Source organism: Aptenodytes forsteri, unplaced genomic scaffold, assembly GCF_000699145.1.
Source record: "Aptenodytes forsteri isolate BGI_AS27 unplaced genomic scaffold, ASM69914v1 Scaffold193, whole genome shotgun sequence".
Classification (NCBI taxonomy): domain Eukaryota; kingdom Metazoa; phylum Chordata; class Aves; order Sphenisciformes; family Spheniscidae; genus Aptenodytes; species Aptenodytes forsteri.
Window position 1 is genome coordinate 8,181,665 of NW_008795405.1, and position 19,316 is coordinate 8,200,980.

Consider the following 19,316-nt stretch of genomic DNA (forward strand, 5'->3'; position numbering starts at 1 on the left):
GGAAGCTAATAATTAAAATTTAGAGCTACTGTAAAAAGAAAAGTTGATGAGCAAGTCTTACACACATTTCCATTCAGCAGACAAGTCAGTAATCAATCTCAAATTTAGTCTACTACTTTTGCAAAATATTACCATCATATGATGAAACCCAGAACGAGAAAAACAAGTCAGCTGGTTGCATGCTTTCCAAACACAACCTTCCCATCAAAACAAAAAATGGGAAATAAGAATCAAGACATTATCGTAACTAAAAAAAGAATCATAGCCCAAATTCATTTCTGGATCACACCCATTTCTGTAACAGACCAGTGGAAGTCAGTAATGCAAGGCTGTATACAAAGCTGTAAAGCTAAAGCACTTTTTGCATACCAAATACAGGAACCAAAACAACCCTCAGAATAAACAGGGTTGTCCAAAAAACTTTCAATTCATCAAAAGTGCAACCACAGCCAATAGGAATCTTCCACATGATAGGAGACTCATGATTCAATTAAAGGGTTGAGGCTGTCACCAGGACAACAGCCCGTGTGATTTGATGTGGGTTAGTAAGAAAGGTTATAGTATCAATCCTTTCATTGCAGGTAAGAGTATAGAGAGGTAAAGCTTTGGCTGTGCTAGTCATAAATAAGCAAGATGAAGACAAACTATGAACAAACCACCAAGAAAGAAAAACAGAGAGAACCCCCTACCCAATCACATCGACCACTCCATGGAGCTCAGAGTCAAGCAGCAAGACAAAGGAAATGGGCTCCCACAGTCTATCGCTGGCTACGATCCTCACCTGCTGCAGATCGTGCTTATCCAATGTGTACCTCAACAGCTTTGGAAAAAAAAAAAAAAAAAAGGAGAGCAAAGAACAGAGAGAAGGGACAAATAAAAAAATGTTTTTCAAATTGTCAAAAAATTGTATTGCAAAAAGCAGCAGCATCTTCAGCACTATTTGAACATATTTAAAAAACAAATCATGTTCCAATTTTTGTTTTTACAACTTGGACAACAACTGTTACACCAAACAAAACGTAATAGATTGTCAAACACAAAGTGCCTTCAAAGAAGGACTTCTTCCTCTACCGTGCCAAACCCCAAAGTACATGACAAAAGGAAAAATTAAAAACATTTGGTTCTTATCTTCTTACACACACAAAACTGCAGATAAAGTTAAAGACAAAGCATATCACATCTCATGCAAGATACTCTATTTGCAGATCAACCACTTGGATGTTACAATGCTGAGGGTTAGGCTACACAGACCACATACAGAGTAAGGACAACTGAATTATAACTTATAAACCTTGGGAAAGCACAGTAAACATTTAATTAAGAAAAGGAGTTGATTCCCCCTATTCTCCCTGCTAATCAACTACTTCAGTTTAACAGGGAAGCAACACAAGTGAGCTCAGCTCTTCCTAAACACAACCAACACAAGAAATGAGAAAAAACCCAGACACATACACACCTTATCACTCAACTGCATTTTATTTCAAGTTTTAAAATTGCAACCACTGTACACTTCCCTAGAGACATTTTAAGGCCTTGAAAGTCAGTGAAACAAATCTAAAATGTCACATAAGACCGAGTCTAACGATGTAGTTTCTTGAAGTCCAGAGGTCCCCTAAACAGCACTTACTGTACTTGTAAATTCAGGTAACACCAAATGCCTAACTACCTTCAAATCATTCTGTATATTTCTACCATGTATAATCTTGTCTAACAGGGAACACTACCTGCAGGAAACAGTGCTGCAACATTTTTTTTCCACAGATCAGAATCTGAACTAGCTTATGTGCAGTTTCACAGTAGCCTGAAACGTCAAGATTTCCTGCCCCAAAGTCTTAAGAACTTCATCTGAACACAATGTTAGTATTACTTCTGCATTGTATTTTCCTGTTACATCTTGCACTAGAATAAGGTAGTATTTGGTTTGCAGACTTAACATACATACAAAGGCTAAAGTATTTAGCGATTAGGGGAGGTTCCTGATGACTAGAGAAAAACAGTTTTAATGCCTGTCTTCAAGAAGGAGGATCTGAGAAACTACAGGCCCATCAGTCTAGCCTCAGTCCCCAGGAAGGTTACAGAGCAAGTCTCCCTGGGAGCCACTGCCAAGCACAAGAAGGATAGGAGGATGATTGGGAACAGCAGCATGGATTTAGCAAGGGCAAATCATGCCTGACAAACACGATTGCTTTCTACAACAAGATGACTACCTGTGTGGGCAAGGTGAAATCAGTGGATGTCATATACCTTGACTTTAGCAAAGTCTCCCACCAAGGTGGATAGAAAAGTCCAACCAGGATGCAGATTGCTAGCAATGTCCCCACAGGCTAATATTAGGGACAATACTGTTTGATGTCTTTAATAAAACTCAGGAAGTTCACATTTTGCCTTGCTGGCACACACAGCTTTTGCTTTCCCTATTAAGCTGTCTTTATCTCAACCCACGAGTTTTCTCACTTTCACCCTTCTGATTCTCCCTCCCCCCCATTGGGGGGAAGCGAGCGAGTGGCTGTGTGGGGCTGAGCTGCCTACAACCCACAACAACAGTTATATGCTGAAAAGGAGGGCTGTTATTTAGAGGCAACTAACAGACTGAAAAAAACAGGCTGACAGGAACCTCATCAAGTTCAACACATGCAAACACGAAGTCCTGCACCTTGGACAGAATAACCCCTTGCAACAGTACAGGCTATGGACTGATGAAAAATTCAGTTAAGTATAAGAACATAAAAGAAAAAAAAAAAAAAAAAGAGCATGAGTATGGTCAAACACGTGGAACAAGTTGCCCAAAGGGGTTGTGAAGATACTAAAGCTGAACAAGCCTCAGCACCATGATCTAATGGTACCTGCTTGATACAGGGGAGTTCAACCAGATCACCTTCAGAGGTCCTGTGCAAACCAAGTTAGTCAATAATCCTGTGTAATTACAGATAACATCCCCAGAGATAAGACATTAAAAAAAAAAGACAAGGCTGTTCTACCAGTAAAATCTATTGTTTCAAATTGAGACAAACATTATGTCTTAAGATCAGTTACATAAATTCAAAATTAAGTTTCTCGCTTGTGCTTTGAACTATGTAATACAAAAATCCTGTTTAAAACAATAGCAAAAGCAGCAGCATCCAAAAATCATAAAATAAATCCAAAAGACAGTATTTTCTATAATTAATCTTTATTCCTCAACCAGTTTAGCATAGTCTTAGACAAGTCAATTCATCTCTCTCTCTAACAGCAAGTGTTTTCTACCTCAGAGAGGGCAAGTAACAGTGAACTGAACTTGTTCTTCCTATTGAACTGAGAAAGCATTCCTGGATCATAAGACTAATGATTCCTCTAAAGTTGTAACTATATTAACTATGAAAATCAACAGAACAAGAGCCTTTACATAAAAGCCAGAGTCATTGACAAATAGCTCTTAAATATGTCACCCATCATCTTTGTTCATTAAGACTTACCATGATTTTTTGATTTTTTTAAAGTGACAGACACTAGGAGACAGGAAAAAAAAGATAAATTGAAATGGCAGCAATCGTTTCTGCTATTTGATCATTGAAAAAGACTCATGCTACATCAACTAGAAATAAAATATGATTTGCTCTGTCTAGTAAATAAAAACTGATGAAGGCAGATTTTTTTTTCACCACCCAAGATACAATTACTGTCCACTAATAATGACTTACAAGTCAAAGATAACTTAAATAATTGAGAACTACGGAAAAACATTTTTAATTTGTCTACTTCTAGATAAACATCAGAAAAAAAATATTGTGGAATATATTCAAGTCTAATTGTGTATTGGCATATAGTCCTTTAAGAAAGGACTTGCCAAATAGAGATATGGACTCTATAGGTTTTGTTAAACACAACAGAAAAAATCCATGTGTAACACAGAAGATGTAGTACTGAGCCATAATACATCCTGGCAGAAAAGTAACATGAATATATACTACACAAACGCAGAAGTAGCACCCATCAAAATAACACAGGAAGACAGTAGTGAAGATGGTCTTGCAAACAAAATAAGGAAACATAACAACACAGTTTGACTTGAGCTAACTATATTACGTTTGGTTTTTTTTTCATTTTCAAGCACTTTATGAATACTGGGTAAGTAATTTGATTTAGTAGCAGATAAAGGCTTTTTTTGTTACTTCTTCTAACAAAATTTGTGTTTTCAATGGCAAGTGCTGCAACTCATCGGTATGAAACGATGGCAAGCAACATGTTCAGGAAGACCACTCCTTCAACCAATGAAGATGAAACACACTGAATGATAACAGCTTGGTGGCCTTCGTTCTAATGAGAAAATATGAAGTCCTCCATCTTTCAAATCACAAGCCAGCAGACAGCAAATAAGGAGGAGAAAAACCAGACATAGAAACTTTACCTTAAATCTACCCTAGATATGCCTCAGATTGCAAACGGTATTTTAAGCAGCGATAAAGCTCCACGGGGAGCAATGGTATCAAGGTAAAAATTACGTGATGCAAAAAAGAAAGGAAAGGAAAAAAGAAAATTAAAGGAAACACAAAGAAAGGGAAAGGTCAGTTACTTTTTGTGGATGGATGCCAAAGCAATCATTTCAATTATCTTGATAATTTCTAAATAAAACAATATAACTTTAATCCCAGGTTTCCATTCCAAAATAGAAGAACTAAGAAAAAGTCACAGAGAGGGTTATACTTGAAGAGATTACAGAACAATGTACCGGAAAGGATTTCAGAGAAAAGAATTTAAGACTATTTAGAAAAACTGACTAGCAGATTTTACAAACTAGACACGGTTATCTAAGAGACACACAGATACAGTGTACTTCTAGCAACTTTCTGAACCTGAGCATTTGAAGAACGGACACCTAAATCTTTTTCTAGGTCAGCAAGAACTCTGTTTGGTAGTTGGTGCCTTAAAGTCAGCATTGGCTGAGAAACATGGTGTTCTCATTTTGTACTAACCTTAATTTCTTGATAGGTAACAACACTACTGCACAGGAAATATTCTCCAAACTCTTCATTTTTTGTGATCAGCGGGGGTAGGGGAGTTGGGGAAAAATCTATATGACATTCAAGAAAAACCTCTGACAAAAAGAACTTTCATCTTAAAGAACAACTAAAACATGTCCATGGTCCTAAAGGCTACAGACAAAAACAGGTACTCCTAGCCTTGATTCTGTCAAGCTCTTAAAGTAGTAAGAACCATACATACTCAGTGCAGTCATCCTGCAAGTTTCATTGGCATGGAAATCATAACTAAAACATTTCCTAATGCACTATAACTTGCTGAGGTGCAAGTCTTGCCTAACCTAAGAAAGTTATAAGTTTTTAAACCAAATGAGTTACTCAATGCTGGCTTTATAATTGGCATTTCTCAGGCAGCCGCTTCCAGGTGATCAGTGTTTACAAGCTCAACACATATGAAAGCAGTTTCTTTATAAAATCCCTGCTTAACTGACTTGCTATAACCTTTGAACCATGCATTAGTTTAAACAATTATGAGCATATCACACCCCCTTACGTATAGATAAGGATAAATGGTACACTAGTGACCACAGGCATGTTCTTATCACAGTAAGGTTAACAACAGAGGTAAGGAAGTTACCAAATGTAACACAAGTGAACAATTTATACGCATATAGGTCATTTCCACTGGGAACATGCTATAATTTTTAAAAACCTATTTATAGTTTTGAGAAATCAGAGATTACCAAGAAAGCAAGAGCGGCAGAACAAGTATCAAGCCAGTTGACAGAAGCAAGGTAGTAAGAAAGTGCATTATGGAGCAAGAGTGCAGGCAAACGGTCAAGTTGCCATTTGCTAGAACTACAACAGTGGGTATTCCTAGCTGCTAAAAGTGAGATGGTTGTATTAGTTTAAAAACAAACTTTGAATGCTTGTTTTTACTTCTACTTTAATGTCTGTGTGTGCGCTTCTAATACTATCTGTTATCAGATATAAGCAATGAACAGGAACTCCTAGCTTTAGGACATGACCAGAAAAATCTCAAGCAAAGAACATGTATGCTGCAAGCATGGAAAGTCCCAGGGTAGTAAGTTCCAGTGTGAAAGTTCAAGTTCACCTGATATTAAAACTGACTGCAGACCAAGAATTCAGTCCTAAGGTTTTTCTGACTTTGAAGATGCATGTGCAGATTAGCTAGAAGTCTCCTGTCATTCACTACTGCTAAGATAAGAAGCCTAAAACATAGCTCCTAACTGAACACTTCAAAGAAATGATGGAAGAGTGGTAAGGTTACCTTACACATGTACTAAACTGAAAGAAGAGTGGAAGACAGGAAAGAGTAATCAGTCACCACTGTACATGATGATGACAAAACTGGGAATGGCTAGGAAGTACGGAATAAGAACATATGACTTCTCAAAATGGAGATGAAGACTTACTTACAGAAAGGAAGCAATAAGGAATGTGTAAAACTCCGCCCTTCTCCCACACTTACCCGACTACCTCAACAGCATCATTAAGATAGGGATCAACTATCATCTCCTTTGAAACGTTCCAATCTCCATCTGCAGCGATGATGCCAATGTTCCTTAGACCCAGTCTGTCCAAAGATTGTCGAAGTACCTTAGTAACAGATAACACCACTTAAAGTACAGCCTTCATTAACCAGACAACACAAAAATTTAAGACTGAAAACAACTTAAGAACTGTAGGAGGAGTTGGTGGAAGCATTTGTCTTCAGACCAAGATGGATAAGAAAAGTTCTCACTTCTCAAAGGAGAGCCATAATGACAACTAAGACAAAGTTAACGATAAGTATTTTTAACACCGAAGGGTTATCTATGACATTAGATAGCCATTACACAAAAATGGGCTTCTCATCAGTTGGATTACTTTTGACACCCTATGTGCATACGTGTACTCCACTCGGACACTCTCAACATACTGACTCTATCCATTGCATGCATGTAATTCATTACATATGAGTAATGGATTTATCATAAAGTCAGTCATGTTAAGCTGGTCTAAAAATGATGACTGGCTGGACTGTGGAAGTGGACATACCTCCACAAGTGATCAGAAGTGAAAGTTAACCTGATCCCAAAAAAAGTATATTGAGAAAACAGGGATTGACGTTTTAAAATAGAAAAGACCTTGTAATCATGCAGTTCTCTACAAGAACATAAATCTTTGCCAAACATTTGTCCTTTTCAAGTGAAGAGCACCTAAGCATTCTTTTCACAAGCGATTTTATTGAACAAAAAAAATCCTTCATGTTGCAAGTGTCTGATATTTAAGATTACCCACTACTTGGCTCTCACATATGTCTCACTAATTTTCAGGAACATAATGCATGGAATGCAAATTGCATATTTACAACAAAACTGAGGGCAGTCAACTTTGAATTTAAACATGCCAGCAGAAGAGAATTCCTATTCCGTCTTTCCAGCTTCTCCTTACTATTTCACTGTCAAAGATGATAAACCTCTCACATCTGCCTGTGGAACTTCTTAGATAAAATATACCCAGGCAAAATATACCCAGCTCTAACAGTTAAGAATGAACAGGCTTACACAGGGCTGGTATTATACAAGGATGTTTTATCTGAACACTCAAAAAAAAAATTTTAGAAAAGTATTTTCAGCAGCTTCCACATACAGTTGCATCTGAAAAAGGACATCAGTCCACAGTCTAAAATCCTTTTTTGAATCTTGGATATAAAAGAATTATGTACTACGGGCTGTATATATATGCATGCATAAGAAAGATTTTTCCAACCATTTGAAGATCAGTAGGCATGAATCCTTAAATAATTTCTTGTAATAGCCCTGCAGCAATGTGAAGGAGAATAGGGAGCATTTCTATTTTGACATGTAGTCAAATAAGGACACAAAGCAAAGTCCAAGTGTTGGTGACAATGAAAGCCTAGATCTAAAGGACATAAAACTTATTAAGAAGAAGAAAAGTAGCAATGAAGTTCTGTTCAGCTGCTTGAAGGCTTTGAAGCATAAAGTTTACCAGAAGAAAAATTCATAATGGTAGAAATACTTAGAGTACGGTCCTTGCAATTTAAAGCTTTCTAGCTAGCTAGACATTCGGAAAAACTGCCTAAGCATAGAGATAGTTCAGAAGAACAAAATGACTAGAAAGGTTGCAGAACTTCCATGTTGAAAGATAAGTACCAAGGACACAGAACTGTAGACACTCAAAATGCACTCCATAATAACATATGTAGAATGGTTCCCCCACACCCAGTATTCATGTTTATATACAAATACTCCTTAAATTTTAGGGTTAGTTTAAGATGACAGTATTTTAAAATATAATTGGAAGAACAGGATCTTCTTGAATAAGAATTTATAAGCAATAGAATCATCATTTCTTTTTTTATTTTTTCTACTTAATAAGAAACATAAACTAGCGCCTTAGCGGATGAAGTAACTAAAATAACTCCTTACAAATAAAAATTTAGCAAGATAACTAAGCATTTATCTATGTCATGTATTTGTCAGACATTACAGAAAATCTTTGGTGTACAACAGCACACCTCAGTAAACAGACCTTTTTCGAAACGGCGGACTGCAAACAGAGCTATCATGCTGATTAGAGAAGAGATGCCACGCAACACTCCAGAGTGTAAGAGAATGAATGGTAAAACAGGTGTTAAATAAAAAGCCTTCTATCAACTAACATACAGCGGAGGGAAGGCTGGCACTTTTCAGCAAATATTTGGGTGATTTTAAGATCAAATTTTAAACTAAACATTTAGCTCTAGAAACCAAAAGCTTATTCCCAATTCAACAGCATTTAAAAAGCTAACAAGTAGAATGCCGCACCTACACTCGACAGTTTGTTCTCCACATTCATTCTCCCCACATTAGGAAGCCAAGACAAACAGATGAGAAAGCCTCCAGGTGACATGACATAGGACTGAGCAAAATAGAACATTTCTATTTCTTACAAGACATACAGAAAGCCAGAAAACCAGTTTTAAAAAAAGAGCCGATCAGTGATATAGGGAAATAAAATTAGTATTTTATCTATAGTAAGATCTGCCTTCTCTCTCTGATGATTCTTTCTACAAAGGGTTCAGTCTCATAAGCATTCCAAGCAACATGCAGTCAGTGAAGAAATAAAACATGCAGCTCAAAAAAAAAAGTTCTCACTATTTATCTTCCATCTTACTTGCATTGTTTTATTCCAGCCTGCAAACAAGTGTTTTCAGTTCTGTTTGGTTTTGCTTCTATAACATACATATACCGAACAACTAGAGATTTCTACTTGAAGTCCACACACACATACATTTCCCCCTCCTCCCCTACCAGTATAACTTACCTATGATTAGGACTATCCTTTAGGAGACTACTAGTATCCTTAGTGATTTCTCCATTAGCCTATACCTGACTAGTGAACCACTTCTCGTTTTGAAAAAGAAAAGTCTGGAACCTACATTGCCTGAGGCTAAATATAACAGAAAACTTCTAGTTCCCAAGGGTTTTTTGTAATAAAGAGAGTACCCTATGAACTCATTTCCTAGCTTTCAAAAGTTAGGCTATGGTTTGTGCTGAACACACATTGCGATAGGCTCTTTTAAGAGGATTCTAAGCACACCCACTGAACAAGTTTAGACAGGGATTTAAGTAGCTTCACTAGCAAAATCTGAAGCCTCTACACATCCACCAGAGTTTTGTTACTTAACACGCGCAAAGAAACAAGACACCTTGACATAGATGTCAAGATATCCTGCTGTGTCACACTTCAGTGTATTTGTGTTTTCTCTGGAAGGGATTTTGTAAGTCACTTGAAACCTCTAGTGCCAAACCTCTGTGTCCAAAAGGAACTAATGGCCTAGCAGCCTACAAAAGTGAGCGTCTAGAAAATGAAACCTTTAATGAAATTAGTTGTGGAGCAAAGTATATGTAACAGAATTTGGTGTAAGGCATGATAAGACTTGGAAACTAAGTTACTGTGGTGGCAGTGGACCTGGTAAATCAGTTTAAAATACATGGTTGATTAACATATTTGTTAACAAGAAACCCATAAAGCCGGATATAAGGTATTCCTCTTTCTCTGTACAAGGTATATGACCAGAACAGAGCTTTCTGCCAGTGCTTCCTGCCCTTCCTCAGTCAAAGCACTGCACAAATCATAGGAAACAGCTATAAGTGTATTCATCTAAATCTACATTCTAGGAAATATAATTTTAAAAAGAAATGTTTTGTAGGCGAGCATTCTCAGTTTTCAGGAGTAGGCAGAATTTTTTATATGCCAGCCTCATGAAAGATACTTAAAGATACTTTTTTGCTCTTATTGCAATGTCAAGTTTAACTATTGTACGCCATTTCCTGTACCATTCTACTAAAACTAATCATTGAACAAAATAACTACAGAAGTTGCCAAGGACAAATGATGTGACTAACCTCATCCAGTGTACACAAACTGTAAGAACCAAAACTTTCCTAATAGCCACTACTTGACTAATTGTAAGCAGATGGGATCCAATCCCTGCTGAGTTCTGAAAAAAAAAAAAATCAGCAGCTTTTCTACACACTCAATTTAACTCTTATTTGCTCTTAAGAATAGGTAATGCTATTGCTTCTTAGCCTTGAAGTGGCAACAAGGAAATGAACAAAGCAGAAGCTTGTACTTAAGATTCCACTTCAACATAACAAAACAAACGGAAGTGAGTTTTCAAAGAAGGGCAGGAGGGCAGCAGGAGCAGGCAGCAGTGAGAGATATTAGAGATATCTCGAGGTTGGTTATGTGAAATACCGTGTTCCTCCAACTCTTTTCGGACAGAGGTACTGAATTTTGCACAGCTAAAAACACAAAGCCTTTATTATGTTTTCCATAAAATAAGAACCTGGAGTTTTATAGCAATAATCTAAGGATATTATATCCACTAGAACTTTGCTACAGAATTTTAAGTAATTCTAGATCATGGACTTATAACTATATCCAAGCCAGTACAAAGATGACGAATTTGTATGATTTCAGTAGCATCAACTGGTGCTTCCATTAAAATGTAGAGGTCCTAAATATTTAGCGTACACTGACACACTTAAAGTTCAAAATAACAGTTTCAGACACACAATAAAAAAAAAAATCTAGAGATCTGATCCTTAGTATTCCATGCCTGCAACTACAAGAAACAGAGTTCAGTAAGTGAAGTAGTTGCAGGATCAAGGTCCCTTTCCTAGGCAAATTCAGAAACGCTAACTGTTTACATATGATAACAAAGACAAACGTTTTACTTTAGAGAAATAAGAAAAAAAATACGTACCTTAATATATTTGCTACTAAATGCCCTTTCATTCCATATCTATAAAGGAAAAGTAAAAAGCCATTTAGAAAAATCAGGATATGTCAATGCATAATGAAAGATTTTATTTATGTATATGCAAGATTATACAATCCATTAATGAACGCCATGGTTTCAGTTTGCTAGAGGAAAGTGCTCTGGTTGGTTTTGTTACCAGCTCTTCAGGGGAAAACTCTGTATGGAAGTTCAAAATAGTTGCTTGTTTATCTGTCTCTAAGGTCTACTGACTGCCTTCTTGCTGAATTCTAGAGCTGCTTGAGCTCTACAATGGTAGCAGTGTTACACGTGACATTATTACCAATGGGTCTACAGTTTGTTAGAAACCATTGAGAAACACATTGTGGCTTCAAGGTGTGGTCCTAACAAATGGGCCCTGTTGCCATACACTGACATAGGAGAGATAGACTTAGTTACATATCAAACAATTGCCTACGGTTTCAGGGGGTTATTCAATGACACTTACAGTTCTTTCTAATTTACACAGGACTATATCCATATTTGGAACACATGAGAGATCCAGCATAGTTTAAGTAAACAGACACAAAATGATCTCATCTCTGTTGCTCTGGATTTTCCATCTTTTATAGAAAGAGTGTTTAAGCCAAACACAGCTCAAAATTCAAAAGCGGGAACGCTGGTCTTCCTTTCTACCAAATACCCTGGCCAATAAAATGCATAGTCAGAAACCTTCTAACTTACTTTTTTTCTAACCACAACGTGAATGCTGTGACTCACATTCACCAGCAAAGGTGAAAGTATCCCCCGCAGGTATAGATTACCCAACCATGTACAAGCAGACAGTTTCTTGCAGGTGGGATAAGTCCATTTGATTTTGATATTTCTAGATCTTTCCATAAGTGCTAATATGTGTCTTGAGAAATGAGCCAATCAAACAGTTACTTACTGAAAGGCTCATTTCATCATAAAGCAAATAATGATATATAACACATGCTATAAACCATAAGAGCAGTAAAGGCTAACAATGTAGAATCAGAACAGCATTAAAATTGTTTTGACGGTTTCTGAGCCTTCACAGACCTCACTGCTTTCCTGTATTTCAGATTATACCCACAAAGAAATCAGACAATACGCAATGTCACCACACTGCCTGTAGAAGCAGAAATTCCCTTTTCTTAGAAGTATAGAATTCAGAAGGCCAATCACTGTGAAGTAACAACACAGAAGCCAGATATTACTCAAATACATAAAGTGCAGAACTTACGTTCTACTCTAAGAGCATAGCAAGGAGAAAATTTAACAACAATTGTTATCCCTGTCCCCCCAACTGATTTGCTGAAGCATCACTGTCTTACCCAAAGTGCAAGACTGACATAGCTGAAGTAAGTCAGCAACATCAAGGGGGACGCATTCCAGAGGAGATACACATCAGATATACCTTCCCACATTACAGCAGAAAGGTCAGACTTCCTCTGAGGGATGCGAACCATAGTTTCAGAAGCTTTACTCTGGACTGCTGAAGTGATTTTCAGCTTTTCTGCAGTTAAACAACTGTCTCATATCAAAACACTTAAAAGTCCAAAATAAGTGTTTCAGTAAGTATAGGACTGATTTTAGAGGAATCCTAGCCACAGATTTTCTTAATCAGAAGAAAAAATAACGAGTTGAATCTCAGTCAAATAATGAACTCGAAAAGTGTTTTTCCAGATTGTCTGCTTCTCTCTCATCTCCAAATTATGATATTTTTCCTCAGACATTCGTTCACTACTTCCATGTATTGCACTGTAACACAATACAGTAGTTATAATGTACTGTAACACATGCACCTTTATCTACTATAAATAACGCAGATAAAAATGGAAGAAGTTGTAAAGGATTGTCCTTCCGCAAAACAGTGATCATATTTTATGCCAAGAAGTCATGTTAGCTGACTTTCACAAACTCTGTCTTAACTAATGCTTTTTGTTAGCTGGTAACTGCTGAAACCCAAGCAGAACAAGCAAGGCAGAAAATGACAAGCCCAAGACTCAAACAGATTTCAGAATTCTCAAATTCTCTGGTAACTTTGTTCTAGAACTGGGAAGGCAGGAGACTAGCCATTTTACACTGGTTCTGCTTTAATGGCCATTATTGCAGAAAGACAGTAAACTAACATAACTTCTGCCTTTCCCCTTGCAACAGAAAAAGCAAAAACTGCAATTACAGAACAATTTCTCTTCCCATCCCCCTCCTCCAGTAATCAACAAAGATTGACGAGACCAAGATCTTAGGAATGAAGATAGATAAAATATAAAGGAGATTTTGTTTTACTGACCCCAATATAATCAATGTCCAAATCATGATACCGTTTAGCTCCTAATATCCAAGAAACAACATAGTAAGCAGTGACATCTGGGTAGTCATAGGGCCAGTTTTCACCCTTCCCTATCCATGCCGGAAATGTCCAAGGTAATCCTAGAAAGAGAGAAGAAAAACAAATGAATAAGATAAGTGGTCGGTCTACATTACTCAGTAAGCTTCAATAGCAAGGTGTAATTTGTTCTACCTAAAATGAAGGAGCAGATACGCACTTCAAAATTCACATAGTTCCAGTGAAGAGAATGAAACATAACTTATTTAACTGGAGAGTATGCTCTAATATAAATTGTGATCAAAGATATTAATAGCTGCTTATTTTTTTCCCCTGAGCTAGAAAATCTTCATTACTAGAGAACAACTGACTACATACAATCTTTCAATTGTGTGGTATTAGCTCCAACAGGTTTAAAATTCCAAAGATTTTAGGATAAAAATTTACAAAGTTATAGATTAAGGATCTATACTGAACACCAAAAATTGTTAATCTCCTGAATATGAATTTCAGAAGAAGTGATGATCTGATCATAATAGAGGAAGAAAGATTAGGATCATGAAAAAGCATTTCCGAGTCTCAGCTGTTTACTGGATTTTGTAGTAAATAAGAACAACAAATTAACCTAAGCAGATCCTGCTAAGTTTTCAGCTGACTTTGTATAAGACACCATAGGCTAATTCAAAGGCAAACCCTCCTTCCTTTGTTGAGAGACTGATCTGAGGGAAGAGGGAGATTATTAATAATCACAATTAGTCATAGAAGGTAAGCTTACCGCTTGCCACAGTGCCTGTCTAACAGAACCTGACTAGCAAATCCTGCACCAAGTCATGCCTTGTGAATGGACATGACAAAGCCTGATCCCTGGAAGAGGGGGGATTAGATACTTTTTAATTGATAGATTTCTTACTTTGTTTCATGTGAAATACATTTTGTGAAGTGTTTCAATTAAAATCTAGGGTTCCACATTTGTACTGTTACAGCATACAGCACACACACAACCCACAATCAAAACAGGGAGGGAGGAAAGTCCTCTTACAACTCAACTACATACATAAGACAAATCAGAAGACAAGAACCACTGTAGTGGGAAGGGGGTGATGGGTTTGTAACAAGAAGATATAATTGAATTTATTGCATATAAGATTTACAGATTTATACTTCCTGTAAGTTTACTTTATCCCTCCCAGGTTTTTTTACTCTATTATTCAGAAATTCAGCTCTCGTGATAGATCATTTATGTTCATTGCTGTGATACAGTCTAAGCATTAATGTTACTTGATACAAGCAAATGATTAGTCATTTCTTATCCTATGCTACTTGTTACGTACGTTCTTGTTATGCTACTTGTTACAGTAGTTACAGTAACAAAGTAAAACACAGTAAGTTTAAGTGAAGCATCAAGGCAAGCTTACTAAATATTAGAGACTCTACTTTGTCTACTGCAACATCAAAACATCCTCCCATTAAAATTAATATGCTAATTAAGGGTCAGATATGTAATTTAGTTAGGTGGAAAAAAGCATTTAAATCCTAAAGCTTGAAGCAATTTACCAATCAGTTTAATTTTGGGGTTCCTCGTTTTAGCTTCTTTCATCAGCCACCATTCATAGCCCCGGAAGTAGTTCTCATCATTTTCATAGTGCATATGGGAGGGCTCAGTGCCATCTAGGAAGGAAAGAGACAGGTAGCTCACAATTATCTTCTGTGTCATAAGCTGTTACACATTATAAAGTTTTCCATATTGCTCATTGCCACAGTATCCAAGCACATATCTCCAACATGGTTCACACATCCTTTGGTATGTATTTCAAAGCAAAATGAGTAGTGGGAGGGAACATGCAAAACTTGCCACCCTTCATTCTTAGTGTATTAACTTAGCATAATTTTAATATATTTCATTTTCAAGGGACTACACTTGCTTTTAACATCAGAATGTGATTAACTGTTGGGCATTTTCTATCGCTAGCTATGATAATACTAAATCTATATTCATGATTATTTTGGTCCCAACAACCACTAGGAAAGTTACAGCATTAAGATCAGGAAGGAAGAAAAAAAAAAAACATTTGTAGAACCTAAACTAAAAAGCAAACAAAAGAAGGTTATAGTTTGTTTCTTCTGTGCAAGGCAAGTCCAGGGAGAGAAAAGAAAGGAACTGCCATGAAGTTTTTCAGTGACAGGAAGAGATTTTTTTATTTTTATAGTAAAAGATCTAGTTTATAATCTCCATGGTGTTCCGTGACTGCAGGAAGAGTTTTTGGAATTGAAGGCTATGCACTGAATTCCCTCAGGCAAAAGGTAAACAAACTAGAAAGGTACAAAAGAATCAGTGTTGCATGGGAAGTCATTACACACAAAAGTCAATTAATAACTTGTGCACGCAACTGCAGCAATTACTTATGCTAAACTATATGCCTAATTGTTCCAGAGATCTCTTCCTATGAGAGTTTTTTTTTTTTTTTTAAAATGAAGCCTGCTGAAACAGCACATTTCATTACAGAAAATAGGATTGATTTTTTTTACCTTACTAACACTTGACTATTTGGAAGTTCTATTTGTCAGAGACATAGAACAACAATTAGATTCCAAACTTAGACTCCTAATCACACTTCAAACAGACTCCTGATCACACCTCTGAGGTCAGAATAAGAGCTGCAGCCTAGTGTGTTAAGACATATGCATCTTATTGTTCTCCTTCTAAAATCTGGAAAGCCATCACACAAGTATGTAACATTCTCCTTAGCCAGCAGGAAGAGTGTTTGAAGAGAAGGTCTGCGCATACATGAAGACGACTCCATTCTCCTCTAACCAGCAATTTATTGACCAAATACCGAGCTCTTAAACCCAGTATAATACTTTTCACCATGTTAATTTTTCTTAAGGAAAGTAAACCAAAGAATGAAAAACAATATCTAATTCCAAACACAGACATTTAAAAAAATACATATAAAATGCTACAAAGACAGATGCCATGCTTTGTATTTATTAACTGAGTCTGCTTTAAGTCTATTCTTGACGTGGCCAAGATACACTTCTGAGGGAAAGAAGAAAAAAAAAAAAGATACAAACTGTAGTCTAGTTGCTGCTTCTCAGCCTCCAATCACAAGCAGTTACTAAGCAGTTTCTCCTATATGTAAATATAGTAGGCTAGGCAAATTACACCAAGACATTTCCATTTGCAGTTGTGGCCAGGCAAAAAAAAAAAAAATAGTGCCTACTGTCAGACACCACCACTGCAGTGAAATGTAGCAGCTCTTTAAACCAAAGAAACATAATTGCTTCTGACCAGCTGCCTTCACATTTTCATGCTTTTAATACATAAACTACCTAGTCCTACACAATTTTTACAGTTTGTATTGCAAAACTGCTGTTTGAGAAATGCTTTGCAATTCAGAAAGCTACTAGAGTTTCCTTAATCTTGGGGGGGAAAAAAAGAACTCCTTTGCTCTAGAATGCAACCTATTAACCGTATGATAGTGAGAACCGTCTCCAGAATGTTAGTGTAAATTTCCTCTTCTACAAATTAGCAGACATTGTTTACATTTTTCTGCAACTTCAGTACAGCTACAGAATGCATCTCCATGCTTCAGCTAAAGTGACACGTGCAGGACACGTTACTTACAGTATCACTGCAACAAGAAGTTAAACCCTGCTCACGCAAAATCCGTACCTGTTGATTGTCCATCACCTCCAATCTCCACTTTGAGGATATGTAAAGAAGCACCGAAATTTGGCTAGAAAAAAAGAGAGACAGAAAAACAAACAGAAACCTGCTGATAACAAGAAGAATGCAATAAATAAATGTACAATTTTGAGGATGCTAAAAACTCAATACTTTTTTTTTTAAACACCCTTTATAGATGCAATGAGAGATTCTACAAAATTCTGCTTCAAAAGGAAATTGAGCAAGATAAATAGTACACTTATCTTTAGTCAGTTTAACTGACTCTTGCACCATTAACTTGTGTTAATCAGCTGTGCAGATTTTAAATTGCTTATGCTCAAGAAAATACTGAAGCACTCTTGAAGTAGAACATGGGCTATACGAGGAACACAACAGTATTTTTAGTGTTATTAGAAGTCAAGTTTGTTTTTTTTAAATCAAATTATTGAAGTTAATATTTCTGAAAATAATTTATTCTTTGCTGTAAAGGGTTACACGACTTATGTGAAAGAGCATACAAACGGGTCAGAAATAACCTGCTAACTACAGGCAGAAAGGCAAGAGAGAAAAAAAAACACCACACTGGAAAACAAACAGCCACCTAGTCCACTATCTTCTTCCCCTGGCCTCTGACTAGTGGAAGCAGAATATAAAATTCAAGCTCGTACAGGTGATCCTACTCCTAGTATGTTCTTCCAGCCATTAGTGGCTTAAGAGTTGCTCAAGCCAGAAGTTACAACTAATCATTATTTTAATAACCACTGATGAGCTGGCCTCCTCCATGGAATTACCCAAGTATAATTTTGGCATCTAAAAAGAGTTTTAAGATGTGAGAATGCAGTTTGATTAAAAAAATATGCTGCATAGACGATAGTTTGCTTGGCTTACAAGTTTTGGATTTTTTTATTTGTTTTTAAATAAGAAACAAATATTCCCAATTTACCATTTCTCTTCCTGACATTTCTGATTTTAAACTTCTAACACATTTGCTCTCCTATCCCCATCATGAAAGTTGACTGACATTAAAAGACAAGGAGAATGAGGCAAGGTATACCCCTCCCACGTATCTCATGACAGCTTAAGAGGTTTTGGTGAAAGAACATGTCAAATATTCTTTGAAAATCATGATCTCTCAGCTAGATTTTCTTTTACCACATGCCTATTGATTCCTTCAGAAAACTCATATTTGTAACACACAGCTTCGGTCTCCAAAAACATAGGTTTTGATCCCCCAGTCACGCATTATGCCCTACTCTACCCTTTAAAACCAATTCTTTAAACTACAAAGTAAATTTTTCCCCTCCAGCCATCTGGATTACACTACTTGAAAGTGACATGACATCCTCTTCCAGCAGAGTAATTTACAGTGCCAAAAGCAAAACAAGTTATTACTGTCCAGTACAATAATCTTACCATATATTAAGCTGGGAAACTCCACAGGTTACACTTGCTAACTAATGCAGCTTACAAACCAGTAATGTTCACACACCTTCTAGAGTAACTGCACTTATACTTGAGACTAGTTTGGAATAGATATACTACTGAAATGATGCAGTCTGCACAGTCGTTTTCACATTATGTGAATCTATCTGTACTGCAAAAAAATCAAAACTGTCTCAAAGACCCACTTCCTGCAATCGCTATGAACAGCTAAATCCCTCATTTTAACCTCAAGAACGATTTAATGCTCATTAAGTCCACATGGATGATCAAAGTATGTTGAAAACATATTTTTTAAAACATATTGTGAAAACATAAAAGGAATTTTCATAATAATTTGAAGAAACAGGCTCCTGAACAACATGCTGGTTGTCAAAAACAACAGCTAAAATTTAAGGTTCTGACCTTAAATCAACATTAAAGTAGATGCTTTACAAGATGGAATTTTGTCTAATTTCAAGTAGTACTGCATATACTATAGCAGTTCCAACGTCGCACAATAAGAAATTCTGCATGAAATCAGACATTATCGTAGCAGTGAAAATGACTTTACCTTGAACAGATAATCTAAAATCTGGGAGCGATAAGGTTCTTGGTAGTTCACCAGGAGTCTAGATGTGGCCTAAA

General features: G+C 36.5%; 1 protein-coding gene across 1 annotated transcript in view; it reads right to left on the reverse strand.

Moving 5' to 3' along the window:
- The window catches only part of GALC (galactosylceramidase), a 40,683-nt gene that overhangs the window by 19,063 nt on the left and 2,304 nt on the right, over positions 1-19,316 (reverse strand). Inside the window, exons 5-10 of the mRNA XM_009280938.2 lie at positions 19,243-19,311; positions 17,256-17,319; positions 15,137-15,250; positions 13,547-13,686; positions 11,236-11,274; positions 6,448-6,575 (exon numbers count right to left, since the gene is read on the reverse strand). Coding sequence (XP_009279213.1) covers positions 6,448-6,575; positions 11,236-11,274; positions 13,547-13,686; positions 15,137-15,250; positions 17,256-17,319; positions 19,243-19,311 — 554 coding nt within the window. The remainder of the gene's footprint in view (positions 1-6,447; positions 6,576-11,235; positions 11,275-13,546; positions 13,687-15,136; positions 15,251-17,255; positions 17,320-19,242; positions 19,312-19,316) is intronic.